This window comes from Sprattus sprattus (genome assembly GCF_963457725.1).
Source record: "Sprattus sprattus genome assembly, chromosome: 9".
Classification (NCBI taxonomy): Eukaryota; Metazoa; Chordata; class Actinopteri; order Clupeiformes; family Clupeidae; genus Sprattus; species Sprattus sprattus.
In genome coordinates, this window is record NC_137928.1 from 15517235 (window position 1) to 15542407 (window position 25173).

At 43.9% G+C, this 25173-nt stretch overlaps 2 protein-coding genes across 7 annotated transcripts; both read right to left on the bottom strand.

Annotated features, from left to right (window-relative positions):
- Positions 1-1595: 1595 nt before the first annotated feature.
- Positions 1596-11507, bottom strand: eif4h (eukaryotic translation initiation factor 4h). 6 transcript variants are annotated; one of them, XM_080844821.1, is made up of 8 exons: positions 10985-11491; positions 8473-8666; positions 7593-7657; positions 7386-7485; positions 6532-6609; positions 5781-5969; positions 5040-5155; positions 1596-3763 (listed from the first exon to the last, which is right to left on the bottom strand). In XM_080844821.1, the coding sequence occupies exons 1-8, from the start codon at positions 11047-11049 to the stop codon at positions 3758-3760; spliced, it is 813 nt and encodes a 270-aa protein (XP_080700947.1). In that variant the 5' UTR covers positions 11050-11491; the 3' UTR covers positions 1596-3757. The 6 variants fall into 6 exon arrangements, with proteins under 6 accessions (XP_080700947.1, XP_080700945.1, XP_080700948.1 ...); XM_080844819.1 differs by lacking the exon at positions 1596-3763 and having other exon boundaries at positions 5001-5155; positions 10985-11507; XM_080844822.1 differs by lacking the exon at positions 1596-3763 and having other exon boundaries at positions 5001-5155; positions 7410-7485; positions 10985-11503.
- A 12370-nt stretch (positions 11508-23877) lies between these two features.
- Positions 23878-24357, bottom strand: LOC308370207 (uncharacterized protein C11orf87 homolog; the record flags this gene model as incomplete). The annotated part of the gene is made up of 1 exon (XM_080844825.1): positions 23878-24357. The coding sequence occupies one exon, from the start codon at positions 24355-24357 to the stop codon at positions 23878-23880; it is 480 nt and encodes a 159-aa protein (XP_080700951.1).
- Positions 24358-25173: the final 816 nt, after the last annotated feature.

The following is a 25173-nucleotide window of genomic DNA, read 5'->3' on the forward strand; positions in this document are numbered from 1 at the left end:
GATGTTATATGAAAGGGGTCTAAAACTAAAACTAAAAACACGACAGTCTAAGACAACTCTTCCTTCTTCAGTATCCGAGTATGATTTGGAAAGATTATCATTATCCTAATCATATCTTAATTTCAGCCTTTATTGCAACGCACACACTGGCTAACCCCCTCAAACTGGTCCTCACCTGCGTCACTTATATTGTGTGGACGAGAAGAGAATTTGACAACTGTCCAGCTCAGGCCGTCATGTCGACTGCTTCCAGCAGGAAATTACCTGAATGAGGCAACGGGGAATTATTGGTCAGCAAATCAACATGAATAAGAGTGCAGAGGTTTAATTAACTTGGTTCTTTGTAGACTTGATAAGCTGGCTATACAAAGGTTATACCACATCAGGTATAACCGACTCAGGATATTCTGTTAATAACCCCTACATTTAATAGGTGTCCGCCAAGTATGCCAATATTGATCTTTACCCCACTTCCTCCTTCTGTCAATAGTAACGTTGTATCCGACATACACAACTTGCGTAAAACCACTGGCTATTCTGTCACAACTATTCTTACTTTAATTTATGCCAATATTCAGTAAGGCTACCCACTGTTTCTGACGTAACTTGTAATAGCTAGTTAACTTACATTACCTCAAATAAGTAACTTCAGCTATCTAACTATCAACACTTCAAAAAATACAAAGATGTTGTCAACGAGTAAGCCAGAAAACAAGGTAGCGAAACTTTTAAAATACTTAACTATTCTCCTTACCTTAAAAAGGAGTATGTATCCAAAGTATGCCTCTCAAACGTTTTCAAATCGCTTTAATATTTCAACGTCAAATTTGATAATAGCTCGCTAACAGGCTAACTAGCCACAGGTCGCAAGTTTGCATACGTTAACGTTGTTTGGATCCGAGCAGGTTGCCTTGTGTTAGAAAGTTGAGCTTCAAGCAACAAGTTCCATAAACTAATTTTAGAAACTTTTGCCCATTCAACAATAACGCCCATTCGAAGTGTAAACAATAGTTGAAATGACGCATAAGAAGTGTCGTCAACGTTTCAAGTTTAAAGTCTGGCAGACAGCTATCCACGAACAGCACTTTCATACCATCCCTTCCTCTATCGGACCGAAGAGAATTCAACGTCATGGGCGCGCACGTTATTTTTGAACACCATGCACACGCACGTAAAACCATTAATTGCTGCCGTGCATGGTCAAACGGCGACCTCTACTGGTATGCTTAAAGATTGATGAATCATGTGCGCGTAGATTTAGAATGAGTAGGAGGATGTACTTTTTTTTTTTTTTTTTTTACATATGGGACAAGTGAACGCTGTCATTAAACATTTTATGAATACTTTATGGAAACGTTTCCAGACATGCCCGCTAACATTCTGGTGTGTATTGACTGAAATAAAAATAACATTATCTGCTTTAGCAAAAAGGAACACCCTTTGATCATTTAGAGCAAATTTATTGACAAATGTGATGTGGTCGACAACAATAGCTGTGTTTTCAGACAACCTCAAAACCATACATAAAAGTGATACTTGTAGGCCTAAACGTCATGCTAAAACTATGTTCTGAATAATTGGGGAAAGCAAAAATATTCCAGTTTATTATCTTTTATTTAAAAGTCATTCACAAACAAAACAAAACAATTTTACATTTACCTTGTCTTAACGTTCCTGTTTGCAGCTTGACGTTTGTAAAGAAACCATCATCTCAATATGGGTAGTTGAGGAAAATAAATTAAACACGCACAAACTTTGAACCATTTGCCTCTGTCCATTCCATAAGAACCACAGCATCACCTACCCTTACTATCACAAACTTTGAACAGCATAATAAAGTGCCCTGTAGTTGGATCACACGAAATACCCACTAGGAGTGTGCATCAGTTAAACCCTCGATCTGGATTTGTCTGGAGATGGTTTTGTCCGGACTGTGAGGTTGAAGCCCCATGACACTCGACCACGTTAGAGGCTGCGTCTTCACATTTCACTCAAAACTCTTCCCCCTGAAATTCTTCCCAATCAATATAGGCTACTAACACTTGTTCAGAAGGGTGGCGAAAATCGCCTATTAGAAGCGCACAGGTGCCGTTGTTATATAGATGGCAAATTTCACCACCTTGTAGGCTATGCAGTTTGATACAGAACACCTGTTTATTCAAGCGTTTGGAGTAGTGTTCTGGGGTTCGCTTTTATGTTGAAGGCATGTCGCTGACCTCGCTTAAATCAAACACACAACCAAGAATTCAGATCGTGTTGTAGGCTATGTTCGACACAACTAAAGCACCCTTCTGCCACCATATATATATATAATTGTAATTGGATGAAACACAGAATGGTTGACGTGTTGGTGCTAAGCTGCCACGTATGAAATTTGCTCATATATTTTCGACCCAGGAATGCCACATAAAATGTTCATCTTTACCTGTGTACATAGCGAAATCTGATTGACTCAAAAAGTATATGGGGCCTATTTAACATTGATTCAGCGTGTCTGCCTTACGTTCCTACTAGGCATCTTTGTTCAGTCAATAGAGGAAAACGTGTCAAGGTAGCCCCCTTCCCCTCCCTTTGAACACATTCATTAGAAACTCTGTAAGATGATACATTTTATTGCCATAAACAGTGTAGGAAATAATGAAAACAACAACAAAAAAGAAAGAATAAAAACAGCTGTTCTTTCTATAATACAGTAAGAAAAGGGTGTCACTTTCTCCATTTCATGTCCAATAAAATGTAAATAAAATGGTTGCGGCACATGGGTATCCGAGAGATTTCTAACTACTCTTCTATTGGACAGACAAATCGCCTGCCACCTTAGTTTGACATGTGAGAGCGGTTGAGTTTTGTTCAACAAGCTTCCTATGTATAAAGCATTTGACTTAAGTGAGCGCCGTTTATTATTTCACTGTTTTGAATTAAATACATAACCATCAAGCTGTGGAAGTTGAATGTTGGTTGACAAAGACGTAGCTTTTAGCCCATAGTGCGGCCATGTCAAACCTAGGGTGCATTCATGTTGCTCCTATTCAGGAAGGGGGAGGGGAAAGGGATGGGGTTGTGTGAGGAGGACCCCTTACTTCATTATTACAGAAAGCATTTGTCTGGTATTTAACAGACTTAGGTCAAAAAATCTTTCAAAAAGGTTACGCCAGAAATTACACAAGGCAACAAAATGATTCAGGTTCAGATTCTCTTCTGATTTGAAACTGTTCAGACAGTGGAAATGGTGAGGAGGAAAACAGCTCATTTCACAAATAGAGAAGTAATTTAGGAGGTCAACGTTTAAAGAGACACCTTCGGGACCGAGTGTCTGAACTACGAAAACAGACTTATTTTTCTTCTTCTCTTTTTAAACCAAGCACACAAAACAATGCCTTGGGAAAGCAAGAAACACATTACACTTGATACAGTCCTTACCCAAAGCCAACAGCAGGACACTGCAGCCACTGTCCTCAGAGTTTAGTTAAGGTCTGGCAGGGGGAGTTCCCAAAGAAGGGGCATAAACCTGGGACTACGTTTCCCACAAACCCTCGGTCCAACTGCTCCATAGCCAATCAGGTGAGGGCTTATGTTATTTTATTTGTCATTTTGTTTTTGTTTTGCTCGTGTTGGTACTCAGGGATGAGAGAGAAGCCCAGCACCCTGCTGCCCCGCCATCTTTTTTTCTTTGGGAAGACGTCTTTGAAAGATTTTTGGTGAACAAAGCCCGTAGATACAGTCTAGCCTTCCGGAATAATGCAGCCACATGGATACATTAGGCCTACAGATCGAAAAAAAAAAAAACACCAAGTCAAGGTTAGACAGTAGTCATCAACGAGTGGGGCTGCAAAACCATTACACATAACAATACATTTGAAGATAATGTTGGAACCAGACATAACCAGATCCTACTCTAACAGGAGGATTAACACACTGCTATGATGCGGAGAACACCTGTAACACCGAATGCGTGACAGGACGACTCTTCTTTCAATACTCAGAGCTACACTATCTCCGGTAGACCAAAAACCCAGTGAGCACCACACTATAGACCCCTAGCGCCTGTGCTGTGTTATCAGTGCGTCACATAATCTCTGTGGATTGTGTTTGTGCGTGTGTGCACATGTGTGTGTGTCATTCTCTATTCTGCAGTACTCAAAACGTTACGCTCATGTTCAAGCTGAGCTCAGACTGGCTGCAACAGAGCTCATGTCAGTTAAGGTAGAATATCTAACAACACTAATAACGAAACATAAAATGACTATAGGCGCCAATGCGTTTAGTAGTTAGAAAGCCACCTTGGGACGGGAAGCACAGACTGTGCTCTGCAGAATCAACATGGGAAAAGTGCACGCCAAGGTGAAAGGGGGCTCAATCTTGAACACTATTTCTACAAGTTCTATAACCGAAATTAGGATGCATTCTTCTTTTTAATAAAAGAGCATCCCCATCAGAACAACGGAAAAAAAAGGAAAAAAGAAAATCGCCTCTCCTTATGTTCGGCCAACATGACTGAACCTTTCCTCCACACAGCTAAGGTACAAAGCAGGCACTAAAGTCAGGGAAGCAGAGGTGGACGTAAAAAACTGTTTTGCTTTTAACGGTTTGCCATGCATTCACGAGATACTCCTTTGTGTGTGTGTGTGTGTGTGTGTGTGTGTGTGTGTGTGTGTGTGTGTGTGTATCAACCTTTCTGAATGACAAGAGTGCACGTGTATGTGTTATTTATTCTCCCCCTCTACTCTATTTTCTATCTTTTTTTGTTTTAAATCCTTAAATACATAAATGCACTCGAACTGAATTGAGAAGGAGAAGAGGAAGGGTCTCCATTCGTCAGGTAGAACTGATAACTGTTCCTCCTACCCCCCATTGGCATGACACATCTAGGACCCATACACCCCCAACCGCCTTCTCCTCCTCCTTCTCCTTCTCCGCCTCCTCCTCCGCCTCCTCCTCCTCCTCCTCCTCCGCCTCTCAACCCAAGCCTCCTTCCTGCCCTTTATCCCAAGTGCACGGTGTCAGGCAGCAGTCTCTTAGGGTTTGTCGTTGGACATTACCTCCTCACGCGGCTTGGCGCCGCCGAATATGGCCGAGTCGGGGTTGGCCACTTGGTTTAGTGGTGCGCTGACCGTGCGCGGCTTCAACTGCAGCCTTGGTCTTTGTGCTCTTTCCTCTGGAGAAGGAAAGGGATAGAAAGGAAAACAAATTGCATCAGACCATACAATGCATGACAATACAAGAAATCTTGAAACGTATAAAATCGAAACATTTCACAGAAAAAAAAAAACTACGATAGAGAAGTTGCAATAAACCAATACTTGTACTAATCATACTAAATCGCACAAAGAGAATACCAATATAAGACATATAGCACACATACATTTCTTCCAGAGATTAAGACATAGGGTTGAAATGACAAACACTAAAGCCGCCAGTCTTTCAGGCCATCACTAGACAAAGCCCACTCTTCTGCCGTTTAGCTCTCCTAATGTACTCCAACAGTGCATCATTTACTCCGACTCCTCTTCTCCTCCTCCTCCTCTCTACAGTGCCTAATGTACTCTGACTATTCTTCTCCTCCTCTCAACAGTGCCTAATGTACTCTGACTCTTCTTCCCCTCCTCTCTACAGTGCATAATGTACTCTGACTCTTCTTCCCCTCTTCTCTACAGTGCATAATGTACTCTGACTCTTCTTCCCCTCCTCTCTACAGTGCATAATGTACTCTGACTCTTCTTCCCCTCTTCTCTACAGTGCCTAGCAATGCTCAGAGCTAAGGAATAGAATGGTTGTGCCACCAGCAGAGGGTTCTCTGAAGTCCGTCTCTCCAGCTCCAGCTCGGGGAGGTCCGTCCCTGAAGCGTCCCCCCATGGGTGGGCCACCGCCCTCTCTGCCTCCACCGGCCATGCCACCTCTACGGTCGCCAGGGCGGCCACCGCCGCCGCCACCGCGACTCCTCCCACCAAAGTCATCGTCTCTAAAGCCTCCTATGAGAGAAGAGGAGTGAAAAGACGCACAGGATGAGTAGAGTAGTTTTTTTCTTTTTTTTGCCTTGTAATCCTTAAGCTCTGGTCAGGGATCTGTGGATTTCATGATCATGGTGTGCAAGTGATCTTAGACCAGCTCTGAAGTGTAAACCTCCTCTAAGGGCTGCTTCCCCACCAGACGGTAGACCACTGTAAACTCATGACTAATGAGGATGAGATGAAAACCCTTTGGGAAATAATGTGGATGTCAAAATTAAGCTTTGAAGTGGAGCAGGGGTCCTGTGGGGTGTGGCTGATGGGGGGTAGGGTAGTGAGGAACCAAAATTAAATAAAACAAACGAGCAAACAAACAAACAAACAATCATCCTGCATTATAAACATTCTGTTATGAATGCTTAACATTGGGGTGTATAATATTTTGGCGTTAGGTGTAGTTTTTCCATTCGCCTGCTCCAGACACTGAATAGCCAAACGGCATACAGTCTGGCCGTCAAGGTGAATTATCTATTCATCAATTGTGTTTCTGTTTTTTGTTTTGTTTCATGGCCAACGCTCATCGCACCTCCTCCTCCTCCAGATTGGTCGAAGTCGTCTCGTCCTCCCCCTCCTCTGGGACCACCACGTGAGCCTCCGCGTCCACCTGGTGGGACAGTGCTCAACTTTAAAACAGAGACCAGCAAACGGGCCAGGGCAGAGAAAAGAGGAAGAGAGGAAAAGAGAAAGAAGGAAGGAAGGAAGGAAAGAAAGAAAGCCCCCATCTCATTGCGTGCTGTAGCCTTAACCAGACGCTTTCTTTTGCCACGCCCTTCTGGAGAGGTTAGTCTTGACTTGAGAGGGAGTCTAAGAGAAGCATCCAGAACTGAGAGCGAAGCTGCTAGTAAGGTAGAGCTACAAGTAATTCGGAAAAGGAGGAAAAAGCAGCTGAGGACAAAGAAAGCATCAGCAGTTTGACTACCTCTCCCTAAAAAACACAAAAGAAGACAGGGGGATGGAGGACAGTGAGATGGGTTATAAGATGAGTATGAGATGACAGGTGAGTGGACATCATTCGGTCCATATTTCCTGAAGTCAAAGTCTCATGTCACTAAACCTCAGGTTTACCACACAGGCAGGGTTTGCTATTTTTTTTTTTACATCAGATACAAGGGTTAGGGAAATCAGGAAACGGACAGGTACTAAGAGAACCCACTACTGAGGAGAGTGAAAAGACCAGACCAAGAAACATACAAACAATATCACATTTCTGTTTGGATTGTGATTATAAAAATTATTGGAATATTTGGATTTTCCTAAAACATGACAAGCTCTGCTTTGAAAGCAGTATCTGTCCTTATTTAGTCCTTCACTCTAACTTCTGAGAACTCCGCACAGGAAGTGACAACCACTGCCCAGGTAGTCTGAATCCGGTGCAGGTACCTCTGTCATCTTTTCGGAACCCACCAAAGCCACCAGCTCCTCCCCGTTCTTGCCTTCGGCCCTCTGCAATGTCCACCCGCAATGAACGATCTCCCAGAAGCTGTGGGCGAAATGAGACAAAAGGCTGTCAGCCCCCGCTGCCCAGCGTGGTCATTGTCTACAAAGAACAGTCATCAGCATTTGGAGAAAGAAGAATTAGATACTCACTGCACCATCGTACGCCAAAGCTTCTTTGAGGGATTCGATGTCGTCAAACTCTACATAACAAAAACCTGCAGACGAGTGCGCGCACACACACACACACACACACACACACACACACACACACACACACAGAGAGAGAGAGACAGATCAGGCTATTGGACTGCCAACAGTGTGATTAATACAATGCAACGGAAGAGATCCTGATGAGTTATGCTTTTCATAAACCTCACTACTGCGAGTCATTCTGAAATGTTCTTCTATGGAACGAACTAGCCAATTTGCTCCAACAAAAAAAAAAAAAAAAAGAGAAAAAAAAGGGGGAGATGACTCGAGCTATTAGGCTTAATCTGAGCTTTGGCCAAAGCCTGCACGCCGCCAGTCTCTCTTTACAGCAATGGAAGCGGAAGGCGGAAGAGCTCTCTGATAAGCGTGCTGTAAAGAACTCTGACGTCACTTTTCACACTGCTGTTACCATGGTACACCTCGCTACTACTTAACAAAAGGGGAGCTGACAGGCCAATGTGAATAGGCATAATGAATTCTGTTGGGCATGTGGCAAAAACAAGTGTTTCTTGTTCTGAATGCCAGAGGAGGGGCTGAAACTGAGGGGACAGAAAGTCTAAATGGGATCTCCAAACATTGTGCTACTTAGTGAGCAAACAAATTGCAAAGGTATAAATACATAATGTAGCAATGCTTCACAAATGACTTGTTGAAACCCACACTTCAAAAAAACATCCTAATGCAAAAGAAAGGATAATACGTTAGACTACAGCTGCTGTTCCTTTTCACGGCCCTCCATTTTTTTTTAAAGTTGTCCTCTTTCACCATCCAAGGTCTTCGCCTCAGACCTGCTCAATAGACGAGAAGAAGGCCAGCTCACCTTTGAATTTGTCTGTCTCTTTGTCGCGGACGAGCCGCACGCTCCTGACCTGGAGGTCTTTGAAGATGGAGTCGATGTCACCCTGCACCGTGTTGAAGGGTAGGTTGCCCACGTACGCGGTGTACGGCGGCTCCGTGGGGAGCTCCTTCTGCTTGCGGGGTCCATCCCTGCCACCGCCATCTCTGCCCCTGGGACTGCCGAAAATTCAAAAAGGAGTCAGAGAAAAGCCGGGCAGGGCCTGCAAAGCTTTGCATCAGGTACAGTGGCACCTGTCCTACAGCTAGTCACATGGTACTTATAATGATTATGAAATGGGTGTGCATGTTGTGCATTAGGCGTGGTCATATCCAACTGACCAGTTCCGGGGCTTAGTACATAAATGTGATGGCTAAGCATTTTGCAAACTCTTAAAGCAATTCACAAAACATGGCATCTAACATAGTATTTCATTCATTCAATACATTATTCATGTACAATGTTACACAAAAAGATTCACATAATCAGAAAAGATCAAACTAAATCTGATCAAATCTACCAGTCATGGATTGAACCCACCATCACAGAGCCAAAACCCAGTTTCATTTGATCACCCAAAGGCTACAGCATGAATCTTCCAAACATAGGGTATCAACCTTTGAAGAAATATTTGCCAACTCAAAATCCGCTATGAGAATTTCACAGCAGCTTTGAGTCCAAGAAGCAAAAGACCAATGGTTGTACATTTGCACACCGCACATTCAACTAAGCAAAACAAGAAATGTCTCTTTCCTTATAACAGCCATATCATAATTGTATGTATTGGAGTTGCAGCCACATCAAACTACTGTTTTTTTTTAGGATTACTCTTCTTATCACAAATAGTCTTTATGCTGTTTGGATAGAGAGACATGCAATAACAAGTAGCGTGGTATAAGGGAATAAAGCTAGAAGCAAAGCTGTGACAGTTCCAAGGTGAAGTCAGTAATTTCTTGTCCATCGTATCATTTCAGTCTTGGCCCTGTCAGACACACGAAGTGGGGTCTCGTATCAGGTCTTGAGTGTCTTCTGCATGCCTGTGGCATTCCTTTGGGGTCATACAGCTGAGGACAACACCAGAGACTCCATGAAGAGGGCACAGCTACAAGCCCTTATTGCCACAGCTGAGGTGTCATGGTGGATACCCACAGGACCCTAGCACGAAATAGCAGCTTATCCCTTCTGTTTTTTGTCTGCAATTGCACTGGCATTTATGTTCAACCCAAATATGGCAAATATGACAGAGGCAGCAATCTACTGCAATCAGTCATCAGTTGCAAGCTCGATGTAGGCTATATTGACAACCTCGTGTCCATCATGCCTGTATTAATGTAATTAAATAGCAAATGGAATTGCAAACAAAATCCAATGCACATGAAGTGCGGAACAGGTCAAACAAGTAGTTGACATAGTGGCATGTGAGCAAGGACCGATATTACTCAGCTTACTTGCAAGCGTGCATCACAGAATAGTTTTCGACGCAGCAGGCGCCCTCATTCTATCCAGATATGTCTCATGGAGCACGTCATGAGGCTCTGATAACACCCTAATCACTTGTGATTGGCAATTATTTTGCATTAGGTAGCACCGTCTTTTAAGCAACTGAATAGCTACATATAAACAAATCCATGTTGTATTGTCTATGTTTAATACGTTACACTAGAATGTGAGCTAGCTAGCTCGCTACCTCGACTGGACATATTGTTAGAGAGAGAAAAACAGTGAAACCGTAGTCACTAAGAGCTTTAAAATGATACCCGATTGGTTCATTTTAATGGACTGGCAACTTGCCTGTCATGTGCCGCAGCTACGAGGGTCTGGGGTAAAATGGGGGACCGATTTGGGCCCACCAAACTGGTCATGCATTGCGGTCTATGGCTGTCTGTGAATATTAGCTAGTGAGCTAGCTAGCTAGATATCGGTACACCTTACATCCAAGAACAGAAACGGCTCAAAGGGAGAGTAACGTTAGCTAAACGCTGACAGGAAATCTAACATAAGCCGCACATAAGCTAAATCGACGCCACAATGAAATTAATTGATCGGAAGCATCGACATTCTGTTCGCAACAGCAGAGTTGCTGACTATAGCACAACATGCAGTCCATGTGGGCAGTTTTTTTCCCCGAGACCCTGGCGCCAAGTGCCTTGCTGGCAAAGACCGTAGCTAGCTAGCATGCTAGCTCCGAGCTACTTACGTTACAATCAAGAAATAAGATATTACAGATTGCAGCATATTTATGTGACTACAACCATAGCAATATCAGAAGTCAACGTTCCCCACTGGAAGCACCCTGAAATCATGCACTTTCCTCATTCCCTATCCGGCCTTCCATTCATCATATCGGTAATGTGCAGGAGCCAAACCCCGCTTGTGAATGCTAGGCCTACACCAATCATGGCTGCAACGTTCTCTTCTGTAAATGTGAAAATACACAATCTAATGGTTTTTTGACAGCAGGCGCAAACTATTCCAAATTGTTCACAAATTTCCTTACCCTCTTCCACCGCCAAAGCTACCATAAGCCCGGTCCCGGTCATCGTAGTTATCGTAATCCGCCATTGCAGCGCTTGCTATCCAGGAGAAAGCAAGTCTGATAGGTAAGGACCTCCAATATAGCGGACGTTATAGTTGTCCTGACACTGCCTGTAATATTACACGTACATTTTCGCAAGAAATAAAGCAAATAAGAATAGCGTTTGAAGAGCATTTTCGAGGAAAATATAATCTGCAGTGTAAATTATTTTTGACAACAAGTCTACTACAAGTGTGCGTTTAATTAAGAGGAATGCGTTTCAATGGTTGTGTAAGGCCATCATCGGAGGGCATTTAATGTAGGAAGTCGAAAGTGTTAATAGCCGACATTAGCGTGCTTCACACTAGCTTTAATGAAAGACAACGTCCCACATTTTTGTCAATGCCAAATGACAGTATTGTCCGTTAACATTTACTTCACCTTGAACAAGTTGTTTTGTAATATGTGCAATGATACGATACCAGAACACTCCAAACAACGCAATTGCTAGAGCAGTTCAGGCTAGCATACATTTCAGAGTGCAGCCATGGGGTCCGCATCAAGCGTGGTTGCGTTGGATTACTAGTCTTCACTGATTGACGGATAGATTAATTGGCTGGTTGGTTGATTAATATATTAATTGATTGGTGAAGTGATAGATAACACAACTGACCGAGGCGACAAGTAGTTGTTTTTTTAATGAAGGCTATTACCACGTTGAAGATGCTCAAATACCTCATAATATTACACGGACAGTTGCCCTAATATGGTAGACTATGTTACAATGATGAACATATTCCTGATGTGGCCTGGCGTGTGTTGGCTAGGTCTACTCACACAAGCTATATTGTTTGGTATGAATTGCAAAGAGCCTTAAGACAGTTAGAAAGATTTAATGGGGAGAAACGTGTTGTTGGTCATCAACCTAATGAGTCTAATCAAGCTCATATTTTCTTTGTGAACAAATAAACATGCCGCTGGGTTGTTCTGCATGTTTGTATAGTCAGCGTACTTTATACTTTATACTATTATATACTTTATATAACTCCTCAAGGTGCTCTGAATATCAGTTCAGCGAGAACTTCTGTGTTCGTAGCCAGCCACACCATAGTCATGTCTATGAGCCACACAGCCATAAATAATCCAAGCCAATCAACAGCAGCACCAAAGGAAGGCGTGAAATTTGATTGGGTGTCAACCTTTCGCTAAACTGAATGGCAGACTGCAGCTTCAAGATCTTCTGACAGCCAAGAGCAATCTAACTGAGCTGCAATGCCACACTTCTTCCACTGGGTGGTGGTATAAGCACACAGTGCTGACAACACGCTCTGGAGAAGGAAGTGATAGAAAGGGAGAGGCTTTGTTAATATGCCTGAGGTGTACAGGCAACAAAGCCTCTTGCGACAGCAGGGCCAGGTGACTAGATTAACACTCCAGAAGGGTGGGAAAAAACCGACAGCATTGCTCTCTCCTCTGCACACTTTTCCCCTCTTTTTTCCCCTGGTATGTCTTGGCCTCAGGGTCTTTCGAAGAAGAGAGGAGTGCAATTATAGCCTGTTAAAAGCTGTGTCTGCCTCCATCAGTGAGGAGGGGGTGACGGGGGAAATATCAGCCACAGACGTGCTGAATGCTGAGCTGCTGGAGGTTTCTACGGCCTCTCATTTGGTTCTGTCCTCGATGTGATAAATTAAATCGTGGGGACTTTGAACAAGGGAAGGTGTGGAATCCTAAAGCCCTAAAAGGGATTTGAAAAGAAATGTGAAGTGACCTGAGGAATCTCTGATAGCATATTAATCACTCAATAATATAATAAAAATACGTGTCTTTTCAGCAGGTCTTCCTCCTTTTGTGTTGTGTCCTCTCATTCTGTATGGGTTTATTGGGGAGTTGAAGCACAGGTTGAGGATGATGTCTTCGTGAGCAGTCCCCCACCTCACACAAACACACACACACACACACACACACACACACACACACAGACAGACACCTTACACATACAACGCTCACACGTTTTACATCCCTCTCTCTCTTTTACACACACACACTCAGACATACACAAACCAGATCACATACACACTCACACACACTCAATTTCCTACACACCCATGACTGCTCTGCTGTAGGTGTCAGTATGTGGCAGAGGCTGGCCTCCGTCACACTTTGAGGCAGCCCACAGCACTCCTCCTCCTTCTCCTCCTCCTCCTCCTCCTCCTCGTCTCACGCCTTCTTCATTAGCATGCGCTGAAGCTAGCTGATTGATTTCCGCTGAACCAGGCCGAAGATAATGCTGGGAGGCTCTCAGATCATTTGAATTTCCATGATTGATGAGGGGACATTTTAATAGCCCTAAGCAGAGGGAAGTTGAGACTTTTTGCAGCAATGTGTTTGTGTGAGTTTGTGTGTGTGTGCCTACCAGTTTGTGAAAATATGTTTGTGTCAACGTGTGTGTGTGAGCTAGAACGTGAAAATATATGTTTGCACGTGACAAACTATGTTTGTGTGTGTGTACATTTAGGAGGGTGATGTGAATGATAGAGGGTCTCTGTTATCTGTTCACTCACACCTCTTTTGATCAATTGTTTTAATATGTGCTGCCACATGCAAACGACATGGCAAAGATACTATATCTTGTGCCTGAGGCAAACCATGATTGCGAGAAAATCGGTGCAGTTACCTCTAACTCCAATCTTAACGAAAAATACACTTTTCAGTGCTGCTTTTCCGCAGTTTATGTTTCTGCCATATTAATCAACGGCACCTCTGTTGCGCAGTAGGAATAAACCGTGTCACCTTTATTATTGCCATAAAACAGACAGGAATGGGTTTATTCTTTTAGCGTTGGTAATATTTCATTTTTGATGATGTCTGGAGGGTGCACTCCACTCATGGATGTGAATGTGCCCTAGGAAACACTGGAGCTGTTTTGTGCATGATTGCATGCGAGCGCTCAAGCATGTATTGACTCCATGTCTGTAATGTATGTTGTATGATGCAAAGCAGTGTTTTATGACGGAGGGAGTGAGGGTGGTCTCTTTGACCTTCCTGGCAGTCAGGAGAGGGAAAAGAACATGCTCTTTCCATTATGGGGTGTATAGTAATATTTCTCTGGCTCAGGTTGTCATGGTTACACATGCTATGATTTTTGTACTGTGCTAATAGAGCTTTAGATTAATTGTATACAACATAGCATTTCTTACTGTAGGCCTTTGCTGTAGGCCTTTTTTTTACTCAAAAGAATATGACCAACTCTAAATTCTCTGCTGTGATTCTCTCTCTCTCTCTCTCTCTCTCTCTCTCTCTCTCTCTCTCTCTCTCTCTCTCTCTCTCTCTCTCTCTCTCTTCTCTCTACCCTATATTCTCTCTCTCAGGAGTGTCTTGATGCTGGAAGACAAAGGCATGTTTCACTACAGTGTCTCCTACGATACAATATGGCTGCTAGCTATATTAGGATTCCGGAGGAGATGTTGTAAATTCCATGCAATAATCAACCACTCAGAAACTCAATGCTGTCTCAGTGTCTGCATTGTCTCCATTGCCAGGGAAAGAATGAGAAACTAATACTTAAGTTAAACGAAGCTCACACATCTCGAAAGTCAGAGAAGCGTAAAAGAAGCATAGATCAAGGTCATGGTTTTGAGACCTAGTGACTCCTGTCCACAGCACGGAGCATGCATGCTGATACAATTTGTGTCTGCATTGTATTGCAGGTTGTTTTGGACAAAAGCATCTGCTAAATGAGTAACTTTAGATGTTCGAGTGGTTTTCTTTTATGGGCCGAAACCAGCCAATGGCCTCTGATTTTAGTTACTTATGGGAAGGTGTACACAAATCTGGACCACTGGTCTTGGGCTGACTGAGGCCCAGAGAGTGGTTGTTTACGCAAGCCCACACGGACAGGAAACATGGCGTGATGGCCTTGTAGAGCTCCAATTACTGACTGCTGGGTCTGAAGTCTGCCTATTGATCCAGCCGATGCCCGTGGTGAGGGGCAAGGAGAATGGATGTTGCTGGCCACGGCAAGAACAGATGATCCATCAGAGGGTAGCGGCTGTCTCTCTCAGCTGTCCGGGGCTTTGCCCGCGCCAACAGTGCCACGCTTCTGAAGCTGCTGTGGAGGGCCGGATGGGCGGGGAGAGATCGGGGGGTTGGGGGGGTTGGGAACCGGCTGTTCTGCACGCCAGGGATTCATGTGCATCCAATAGCCAAGGATTAGGATAAAAAGAAAAGGGACAGGCAGGTTGGCATCAAGGCACCTTGGACCAGGAAGCTGAACCGAAAACAGATGGATTTGTTCAGTAATAAAATACTGGTTATTGGTGTGCCTGTGTGCCTGTGTGTGTGTGTGTGTGTGTGTGTGTGTGTGTGTGTGTGTGTGTGTGTGTGTGTGTGTGTGTGTGTGTGTGTGTGTGTGTGTGTGTGTGTGTGTGTGTGTGTGTGTGTGTGTGTGTTTGAGAGTGTTTCTGTGTTTGTGTGGGGAAAAGAAACAGAAAAGGGAGAAATACTATATATCTCTCCTGTTGGCCGAAGGCATAGTTATAGTTACTGAAGGATGAATGGGGGGTTATGATGTCTGGGAGTGGGTGGCCGGGCCAGGGGGACACAGGTGCTGCAATCTCATTCAGTCATGTGTGGACCATCTGCTCCAGCTCCTTTACCTCAGCCCTGACTGCCAGGGCTGATGGCTGCAGTAGGAAAGCAAACGGACCATGGGGGAAAAATACATCTTTTGTCACCATGAAAATAACGAGGCCGCCGTGGCCTTGCTCCATCTTCCGGGCGAAAGTCGACAAGACGGATGGTAGGGGCCGATCTCACCAGCGACTATCTCGTCAGCGTCCAGAAATTAATCAGTCCAAAGAGCTCAACAGTTGAAATGATAATTGAGGTCACTTTGGCCATTTAGACAATCACACCACAAATGATGTAGCAATTAATCACAACAGGGCCGAAGGAGATAGTCAAGGGAATGGATTAGACGTACAATTAAGTTGCTCTATGTCTCTGGGCCATGTAAGTGGACCAGTAGTTTTATGAATGCATTACAGCACACTGAGATTCAGTAATGCAATTATGCAATTCTTATATGGGTGTCCTTGGGCGTGACTCTTTGGATTAATCGATTTAACCCAAGGAGGTCTTAATGGTCAATTAACTGTGGTGTAAGCCACAAAGAGAAAAAAAACTATTTTTTACGACTATATGTGCTTCTTCTTAATGAGTCAAATGAATGTAGCAAATTATTTTAGCGAGAACAGACTGGGTTCTGTTTTTTTCTGAACCACCGTCGCCAGCCCGAGAGTCCACTGCACCAATGCTGCTGGTCCAGGTCAGGAGGGAGCCTCTGCATCGCCACTGCTGCTGCCGTCAAAAGCTGCTGCCAGCCCAGGGTCCTCTTAAAAAAAAAAAAAAGTGAAAGTCCTCTCCATGGCAGAGGTGGTGTAGACACACACTCTCTGAAATTCACCTCTGCATTTAACCCATCCAGGGAAGTGAGGTTACACACTAACCCGGAGCAGTGAGCTGCCATTGGCGGCGCCCGGGGAGCAGTGATCGGGGTTAGGTGCCTTGCTCAAGGGCACTTCAGCCGTGGATGTGGGCATGGGAGAGCAGTGGTCTACCACTTCCCCGCCCACATTTTTCCTACTGGTCAGGGATCGAACCGGCCACCCTACGGTTTCCAGCCTGAAACCCTAACCAGTAGGCCACGGCTGCCAGCCCAGGGTTCTCTTCACCTCTGCTGCCAGCCCAGGGTCCTCTTCACCTCTGCTGCCAGCCCAGGGTCCTCTTCACCTCTGCTGTCAGCCCAGGGTCCTCTTCACCACTGCTGCTGCTGCAACACCCAGGGTCCTCTTCACCTCTGCTGCCAGCCCAGGGGTCCTCTGCATCGTTGCCGCCAGCCATGGGGGGTTCTCTATGTCACCACTGCCCACCAGAGTGTCTACCACTGCTGCCTCCCAGAGGGCTTCAGCACCTCTCCAACCTCCAACCCTCAGTTAGATACATTGTTGTCCATTATTTTTGTCTGGTAGCAGACGCATAGCAACAGACTTATTTTACAAGGTGAAAATAAGCTAATCATTACTACTGATCGGGGATCACAAGTGTTCTCAAAACAACCACGCAGTGACCTTAAGTAAAGACATTGATTGGATTTGTTAACTGAAATCTGTTGCATAGAACAAATCAAAGGTTTCAGGCGCTACAGCTGTAATGCTAAGTTTTACAAGGAACCGTGTGGTGCGAGTTGAGAGTTGTCTCAGTCCGTAACCATGGATACCACTCTAGAGTCTACTACTCTAGAGTCCCACATGGTGCTTGAGGCATCATCTTTTTTCTGCTTCAGCATATTGGTAGCAACATTTTTAACAGTTAGTTTCAAAAGACCGACTGATAACTACATTTTCTACTGCCGCTGTTTTACTCGCACCTTGTTTTCACCGATTTTGCGAAAACGTATTCATTTTTCTATTGGGATTTTTAGTTTGAAACCAGGAAATGTTAAATCCTAACACAAAAGACTACAAACTTCCGATTGACTTGTACACTCTATAGTGTTCCATATATCCATAGTATTGCGTGCTGAAATGTCTGCCCTAAGCATGTAGCCATATTGTGCCATTCACCATTTAGGTCAGGTCCTTGGAGATGTTTGGCTATCTCATCCTATCCTGTCAGGAAAAGAAGGACAATCGCTCCTTGGCCCAAAGGATTTGTAAAGACCAGAGTTCAAAGGTCACATCTTGTCATTTGTATCTCACACTGAGTCTCCAGGGAACTTGGCTATCCTCTGAAGAGTGTGTGTGTGTGATGTGTGCTGAGTAAATCATCTTATAGCTTCCACCCTTGGATGCTGCTTACTCAGAGACACGCTTGGTCCAGGTCCGACCCAGTGTGGATTCCCAGTCAGGTTTCATCTGAGATGCAAGGGTCACCTGCGTCGTGTAGACAAAGACACGGTCTAGTTTCTCTGCATTGTGTTTAATGGTAAAAATGGCGGACTGGGTCTTATCTGCTTTTACTGCTCCCACTGTCACTACACAGCACTCTATGAAAGTCCATTTGAAGTCCAAAACACACAGACACACAGTAACCTCACTTAGACCTCCCACCCCCACCCCCACACAGATGCACAGAGGTGTGGGAAAACAGAAGAAGCGGTATAATTCAGGAAACACATTTAACCCTGCTATGCAACACAGCAGTCTTTATACAGAGGCATTTAATTGGATGACTCCAGTCAATGTTTCCAGCGTTCTGGAACTGTTTGTGCCTCATGTGATGTCTTTGCCAAAAAAAGGCAACACTGGCTTTCCCACTAGAGACCCAATTACAGGTTACAATCACTGTCACTGCCGTTTTGATATGAAGCCGCAGTTGCTCTGTATACCACCTGTAGTTTGCACAACAGAGGCATTTGTCCTTTGAAGGTAGAAACCCATGTGCTTTTGTTTGGTGAGCCGTGGCTGTCATTTGATTAAAAATGTCTGGAGTGGCCAGGAGATGACAGGGGAGGTTTTCCAGCAGGCCATTGAGTGGCACATGAAAAAACACACGCTCAAGCATCTTCCTTTTATCCTGAGATCAAACATGGCACTGTGCCTTAAAACATGGCTATTACACATTGTTTCAGGGTGCCACTCTGAAATCATCTCTCTTTCAACCACCCAGGCATCCCTGTGTTCAAATCCTGAAAGGTCACTGATGTCAAGGTTTTTGTACAATGCACTGTAAATGATGAAAGAACAGCAGTGATTCGGCCAGATAATACATGAGCAACCCTTGTTTGTCCTTGGCATGTGAAGTACAAAAAAAAAAAGTATGAGAGTAACAGAAGTGTTTTTTTAAACATGTTTTATGTGGCCCACAAATACTGTAGACTGGAGCCATGAAACCATCCCTGAGATTGGTCATTTGTGCAAAGATGTGTCAAGCTGACAAAATGAAGGAAATAAAACCTCACAGACTCTCATAAAAAAAAACAGAAACAGGCACTCTTGACCCTGTAATATCTCACTCTTGCATCTGGTCAGTGTGTCCCGTCCTTCACCCAAAAAAAACAGTATTTCTCTCTCTCTCTCTCTTTCTCTCTCTCTCTCTCTCCATCTCTCTCTTTGTATCGGCTCAGCAGGAAAGGCACTCCTGCCTCCTCCAGAACGAGAAGCCATTTTCTGCTCCTGGAGCCCTGAGCCAGCGGGCTTGGCTGTAGAGCTCTCACCGACACTGCGCCTCCAGATGCAATTATATGATAGCGACTGTGGAATAAGCCCAAGGCAGCTTACATCTGCCACCTCAACCAACGGGTAACGCAGGGGCTGTGCAAAGAAGGCTTTCCATTCAGGAGAGGGGGACAGTTTAAGATGGCCGTTTTGTGGTGCGGTCGCTCATTTTGTCTGTGGTTAGTCATGGGGGCTGGCCCATATCTCCTGGAAGTGGGCAGCTCACATTGGGATAGCGGGTGGCGAAGAAACATGAAATCCCCTGTCAGGGACTTCCCTTATCAGAGGGACTGCTGACAGGACAATGGGAGGGAGGGTGTAGGTGGCTGCTGTGTGTGTTGTCAGGAGTAGAGAAGCCTTAGAAATCGCACGACTCTACTGATCAATGGCTAACTGTGAATTGGGAACCTTATCTTTTTCTTTTGCTCTGAAGCAGAGTTAGTGGTGAGCAGCCCAGTGGAATTGGAGAGGCAAAAAAAAAAGAAAGAAAATCCCATCAAGAAGAAGAGACCTGACTCACTGCTTGCAGATGCTATTCTCCTCTTCAATTGTAATCTGAAAACAGTCAACTGAGATCATTTACGCACAATTATACAACACCATTTATTTTTTTCATTTATTTGGTGCTTCAGTTATTATAATAAAGGACAAATGTCACGTGAAAGCTATCAAGAACCCAACTCTTTCTAGTTCAGATGCTGAATTTGAATTGTGGACTGCAACTAGTCTTCTATAATATAACAGTAAACCAGGAGCAATATTTGCTCATCTTCTCTATATAAACTAATTGTGTCCATTTTAAGTTATTCCATGAATTATTGCGCTGCACTCTATCAGTACTCATCATATCTTAGATCATGTTATGTTCTTCAGATTAGAATTAGTGTATTGACCACGTTTACATGAAAAACGGAAAAAAACACACTTGGATGTGAGACACTTTGACGGAATCCCAGAAATATTGAAACATGAATCCTCCAGCGAGACCTCTACTCCAGTACGGGTTCCTTCAGTATGTAGGGATTAATCCTGGATTCAGTGTTATCAGTGTTCTAATCCAGGGCTGAGCCATTGTTTGTGTTGTTCTTTTCTGATCTGCATAGCCACTGATGGATTCCAGTGATTTGGAAAATTGGCAGGCAAGTGGGATACATCCTCCTAATTTATGCCATCCTAATGGCTACATTTACAGTTCGGTGAATATTTACCTTCAGTTCTGTCTGCTGGGGATATCTTGTTTGTAACAGGTATGGGTCATAAAAGTGCCCATTTAAATACCTCAGGCAAGTCTGTGGGCTGAAATACTGAAATGGAACAGAGGTAGAAACCCCAGTGTTTGACATGTTATATGTGAATGAAACACCAAGGACATATCAAGAAATACCTGCACCCAACAAACAAACAAACAAACAAACACACACACACACACACTCACACCTACCTTAAAGGTGTCAGTCTCCATAAATGAAATCTATACCATGATGTTTCACGGCCACTTTACAGCATTGGCTCCCGGAATCTTTCAGCCCTTTCTTCTCCTCTGCACACCATATGGCATCACTGCCATTCTCTGTGATGTAAACTTTACCAACAGTCCGTTGTATTAAGGTGCTGTGCTATTTTATTCAAGCCTCGAATGCTTATTCCTCTGAATCGTGTAACCATGTTGGAGAGTAGGCTGCTTTCAAACACACTTCCCACAATGTGCAATAGTTCTGGAGAGAGAGGGGTGGCAGATTCAGTGAACCCTTGGATGGAAAGGAATGGCAAGAATAGCCCTCTTTCCACCCACCTCTTTCATGTATGCCAGTTAATGATGATGCTCCCGTTTAAATGGAGGTGGTGGTGCTCACAGGTGGGAGGCGGTGTTGATTGCACTCCAGCGTCGACACATGGTAGCTTCCCCTTAATGTGTGTCGTGGGCCGTGAGGAGAGAGACGCTACGCGTGGAGCGCTAGCTGCCCCTGCTGATGATGACTGTGCCTGCCCACCCACCATAAAACACACATAAGAGACGGAGAGAGAGAGAGAGAGAGAGAGAGAGAGAGCGATGGAGAGAGAGCGATGGAGAGAAATTAAGCAAGAGAGAAGGTAAGAGGAAGTGAGAGAGGGAGAGAGAAAGAGAAAGTGTGAGAGAGAGAGAAGAGAACAAGACAAAGAGAGAGAAATTGAGAGAGAGAGGGAAAGGAAGAGATAGACAAAGATACAGTGAGATGGAGAAGAGAAAGAGACAAAGGGAGAGACCAAATGAGAGTGAAAAACAGACGGAGAAACAGAGGAACAGAAAAAGAGATGTAGATCATCAAAAGAGGAGGAAAAGAGCCAGTTTGGCTCACCATGTTTGTTGGCAGTGATAGCTCTTCCTTCAGCCATCTCTAAATGGACTGAGGGGAGGTATTCAGTGCCTGGCGGCGAGCTTCGCTGGAAAGAAATATCATTAACTCCTCATTATCTCTCTGAGAAAATCCATTATAACTTGCATTAGTTAACCAAGTCCTCCCTTCATTCACATGCAGAACAAGAAGATCAGTTTGAAGAAGACACACAGACAAAGAAAGAAGAAAACAAACCAAGAGATTGAGAGAGAGAGAGAGAGAGAGAGAGAGAGAGAGAGAGAGTCAGAGAGTCGTGCTAATCTGTAAGCCATCACAGTTAATACTGTTTTTCTTTCCCTTTACCAAACTGTGGATCACGTATATATCAAACAATTAGCCCTTTGACAGAGACTGGAGCTGGATCATTGCACTATTGTGGAGGGTAATTGGATCGCCTTAAATAGAATAGCAGAGACACCTAACACAGTTGAAAGGCTAGGACACCTGACAGCTTGGACATGATGTCATGGTCCAACCTTCACCCTGTGGTTACTGACATGCAGGCCCCTCTCTCAGCAATGAAGGATATTTACATAAATAGTGTTGTCTGCTTTGGAAGGAAATTGAAATGACACAAAAATGCCAGTGTGCGTACGTGTGTGTGTGAGAGAGAGAAAGACACACGTTAATGCTTTATTATCACCACGAAAATCCATGTAATAAACCATTCCAGCTGAAATTCTCAGACTAATCCATTTCTGTGGAAAACTGTCAATCCATTGGCAGAAAGGGCTATTTAACAGCATGTAATTAACTTGTTCAGGGCTTAGTCTGTGTGGCCTGTCTAATGTGCTGCTTTCCAGTGTGCAGATACAGGCTAATCAACGTGTCACAGGCCAGAGAGACATTCAGACATACCAGTATGTCAATGTGAGTGTGTAAAATGCTTAACTAATTTGATTATAGTGTATTTAACTGAGTGTTCAGAATTCTGGTGAGCTCCATATAGCCTACCCAACCACTCCCCGCAGGATTTAAATGGCACTGCCGGAAGTCTCAATCACCAGCTGTATTTATTGGGCAGCTTCCTTTTGGAAATGTTTTACAGTTTAAGAGCAACCTTCCATAATACTACTTCAGGGTTATATTGAGGAAATGTTTGTCGAATGAATGTGGAATAGGACTGTTAAACAAACGTCCTGTCCCATATAAGATAAAATATGTGTTTCAGAATGATCAGTTTGGCAGACCAGTGTTTCTCAAAATGTTTGTAGCATTTGCATCTGTGTCACTCATTGTCCTAGCACCACTGTGTCAAGAAAATGCACACACCAGTTTTAAAATTAGTTTCTCATTTATTGTAGTTCATGAGTTACACTTTTTATAATCCTATGATTTAAATAAATAATCAAGAAAGAATAATTATTTATATATTTATCTAAAGCAAAATATGAGCGAAAATAACCAAGGAAGTTTAAAGAGCAAAATAAAAGCATTAAATTGACTCTGAGCTGTATTATGACTAAACTGAAATGCCTTAGTAGTAGTACATAAATATCACTATACAGCACCGTGACCAAAACAAGGGTATACAACCACTAGTAGCTGCAGTTTCACGTTAACAGTCTAGGGAAAGGGTTAGCTGGGTATAAAATTACGTATGTCTAGGCCAGGTTAATACGGCAGGAACAGCGCTTAGTTAAAAGTATACTAAAAATGGCCAGGTTTAACTCTCGAACTACGAGGCTATAAGCTAGCTTAACGGAAGTAATTATGCTCTACTGAAACACTTAACGTTGACTGGTTTACCATAAACTCAGAAGAAGGGAGTCTACAAAAGAATATGCGCGACTAACGGGAGTTCTACGGGTTCCGCGTCGCGTCCTCGTTTCAGCACCTCATCACTGGACAGCGGCGGTCTACTATACAAGATGAACATCACGCCCGGCCCCTTCCTGCATCTCTGCCGGACTTCGATAACCCACAGCAACACTTCGCCGGCAAGAAAATAAGTATCACATTTCCCAGTAACTATCATTATATTACAGTTAATTCAATTTGCCAGTAGGTGGTCCCCAGTTCCAAAAAGCTCTAGGCCGGTAAAGTCCCCCAGGAAAGGACGGTGGAAACCGTCAAGGATCCAGAAACAAGATTGTTCGCTCTGTATAAAGTAATTTACTGCTCTCAGTGGTTGCTTCGCGCTCCTGCTGAAGCTATAATGAAGACTTATCATTGTTCATGCTTGTAGAATTGTAGAATCGAATTTAACCCCTATGTAATATAATAGTATGAATACACGGTATCTATTTACATTGTTCCTTAAATGCTTCGTGGTATTGCATTATCAAGACACCGCGACAGATTCTAGCAAGTTCTGGTCATTTGCCTGTCCTGTGTGTCGTGTGTTCGCTTTTGACTCGTTCTCCGGGATGGGTGTAACACTGGAGTCTTCCTGAGACGGTGTGTTTGGTTCACTTGTCTGGACTGCGGCGGGTGACCGTTTCCCCGGTCTCACCATGATACACTGCCTGACCACCGGCTTTCCTTTAACGGTTTGGGGGCTGCAGTTGTCGCGTTCGTACTCCTCTTGGGCCTTCTGTATCTTCCGCTTTTTCATCTTACTTTTGTGAAAGTGAAAAGTGACGATGGAAATAAATATGATTCCAATGATCAACGCAATGAGCACGAAGAGCACGGCGGTGGATGAGAACGACTGGAACAGCTGATCCATTTGCTCGATGCAGGTCCCATTGGTTTGGGCAGTCCCGTTGAGGGTGCAGTGTGGTATGGAAAGCGCCACATTCTCGGATGTCCTGGTACTCATTTAGCACGTTTCACAGATAAAGTGTGTATTCCGAGAATGACGGGGGAAATGCTTTGAATACAATCTCCACCAGAGCGTATCTCCAAAAACCGCTATATTGCGACCATTCCTCCGGAGTGTAAAGGGTCTCAGAGTCCCGTAGGAATCACCCTAAAATGGATCAGATAGAGAATCGTAAATTAGACAGAGCAATTCACACAGTCAAGAAATACGCATTGCCAATGACATGTTTCACAGTCAGATTATACCATGCATTTGAAAGCCGTAATAGCTCCCTTACCACCCAGTACAGGGGGTTCTGTGAATCACAATCGCTTCTTTACGGCGAGGAGCAGGGCGGTGCAGTGCAAAAACCCTCCGAGATTCAATTCTCGTCCCTTCCTAAAATGTCATGCACGTCTGTGTCATGAACTGTAGTTCAGGCTCAAGGTAGAACATCTGAAGGGCACTTCACCAGATTTGAAGTTGTGCCATGCACGGAATGTTAAGGAAGCCCTGCTCGAGTGTATTGTTTTCCTCGTTTGTGTGCAATTTACTTGAATTTTCAGCAACACAATTGCCAAAGTGAAGCGTGGTAATCTCGCCTTAATTGTTAACTGCGGCATTCCTTCAGATAAGGCAACCCTCTAAATCAGTGATTCAAACGAGCACGCAGACACGAAATTCTGATTAAATTATCGTACTTTAAGAATGCCGTGGACCAATCATCAATTCTTTCTCATCCACACCAACGATAACATCCATAAAATTAAGAAAAGATAAAAACACACAGTTTACCTGACGTTACTGTTGGGTTCCCGCTGTTCCGGAGGCGAA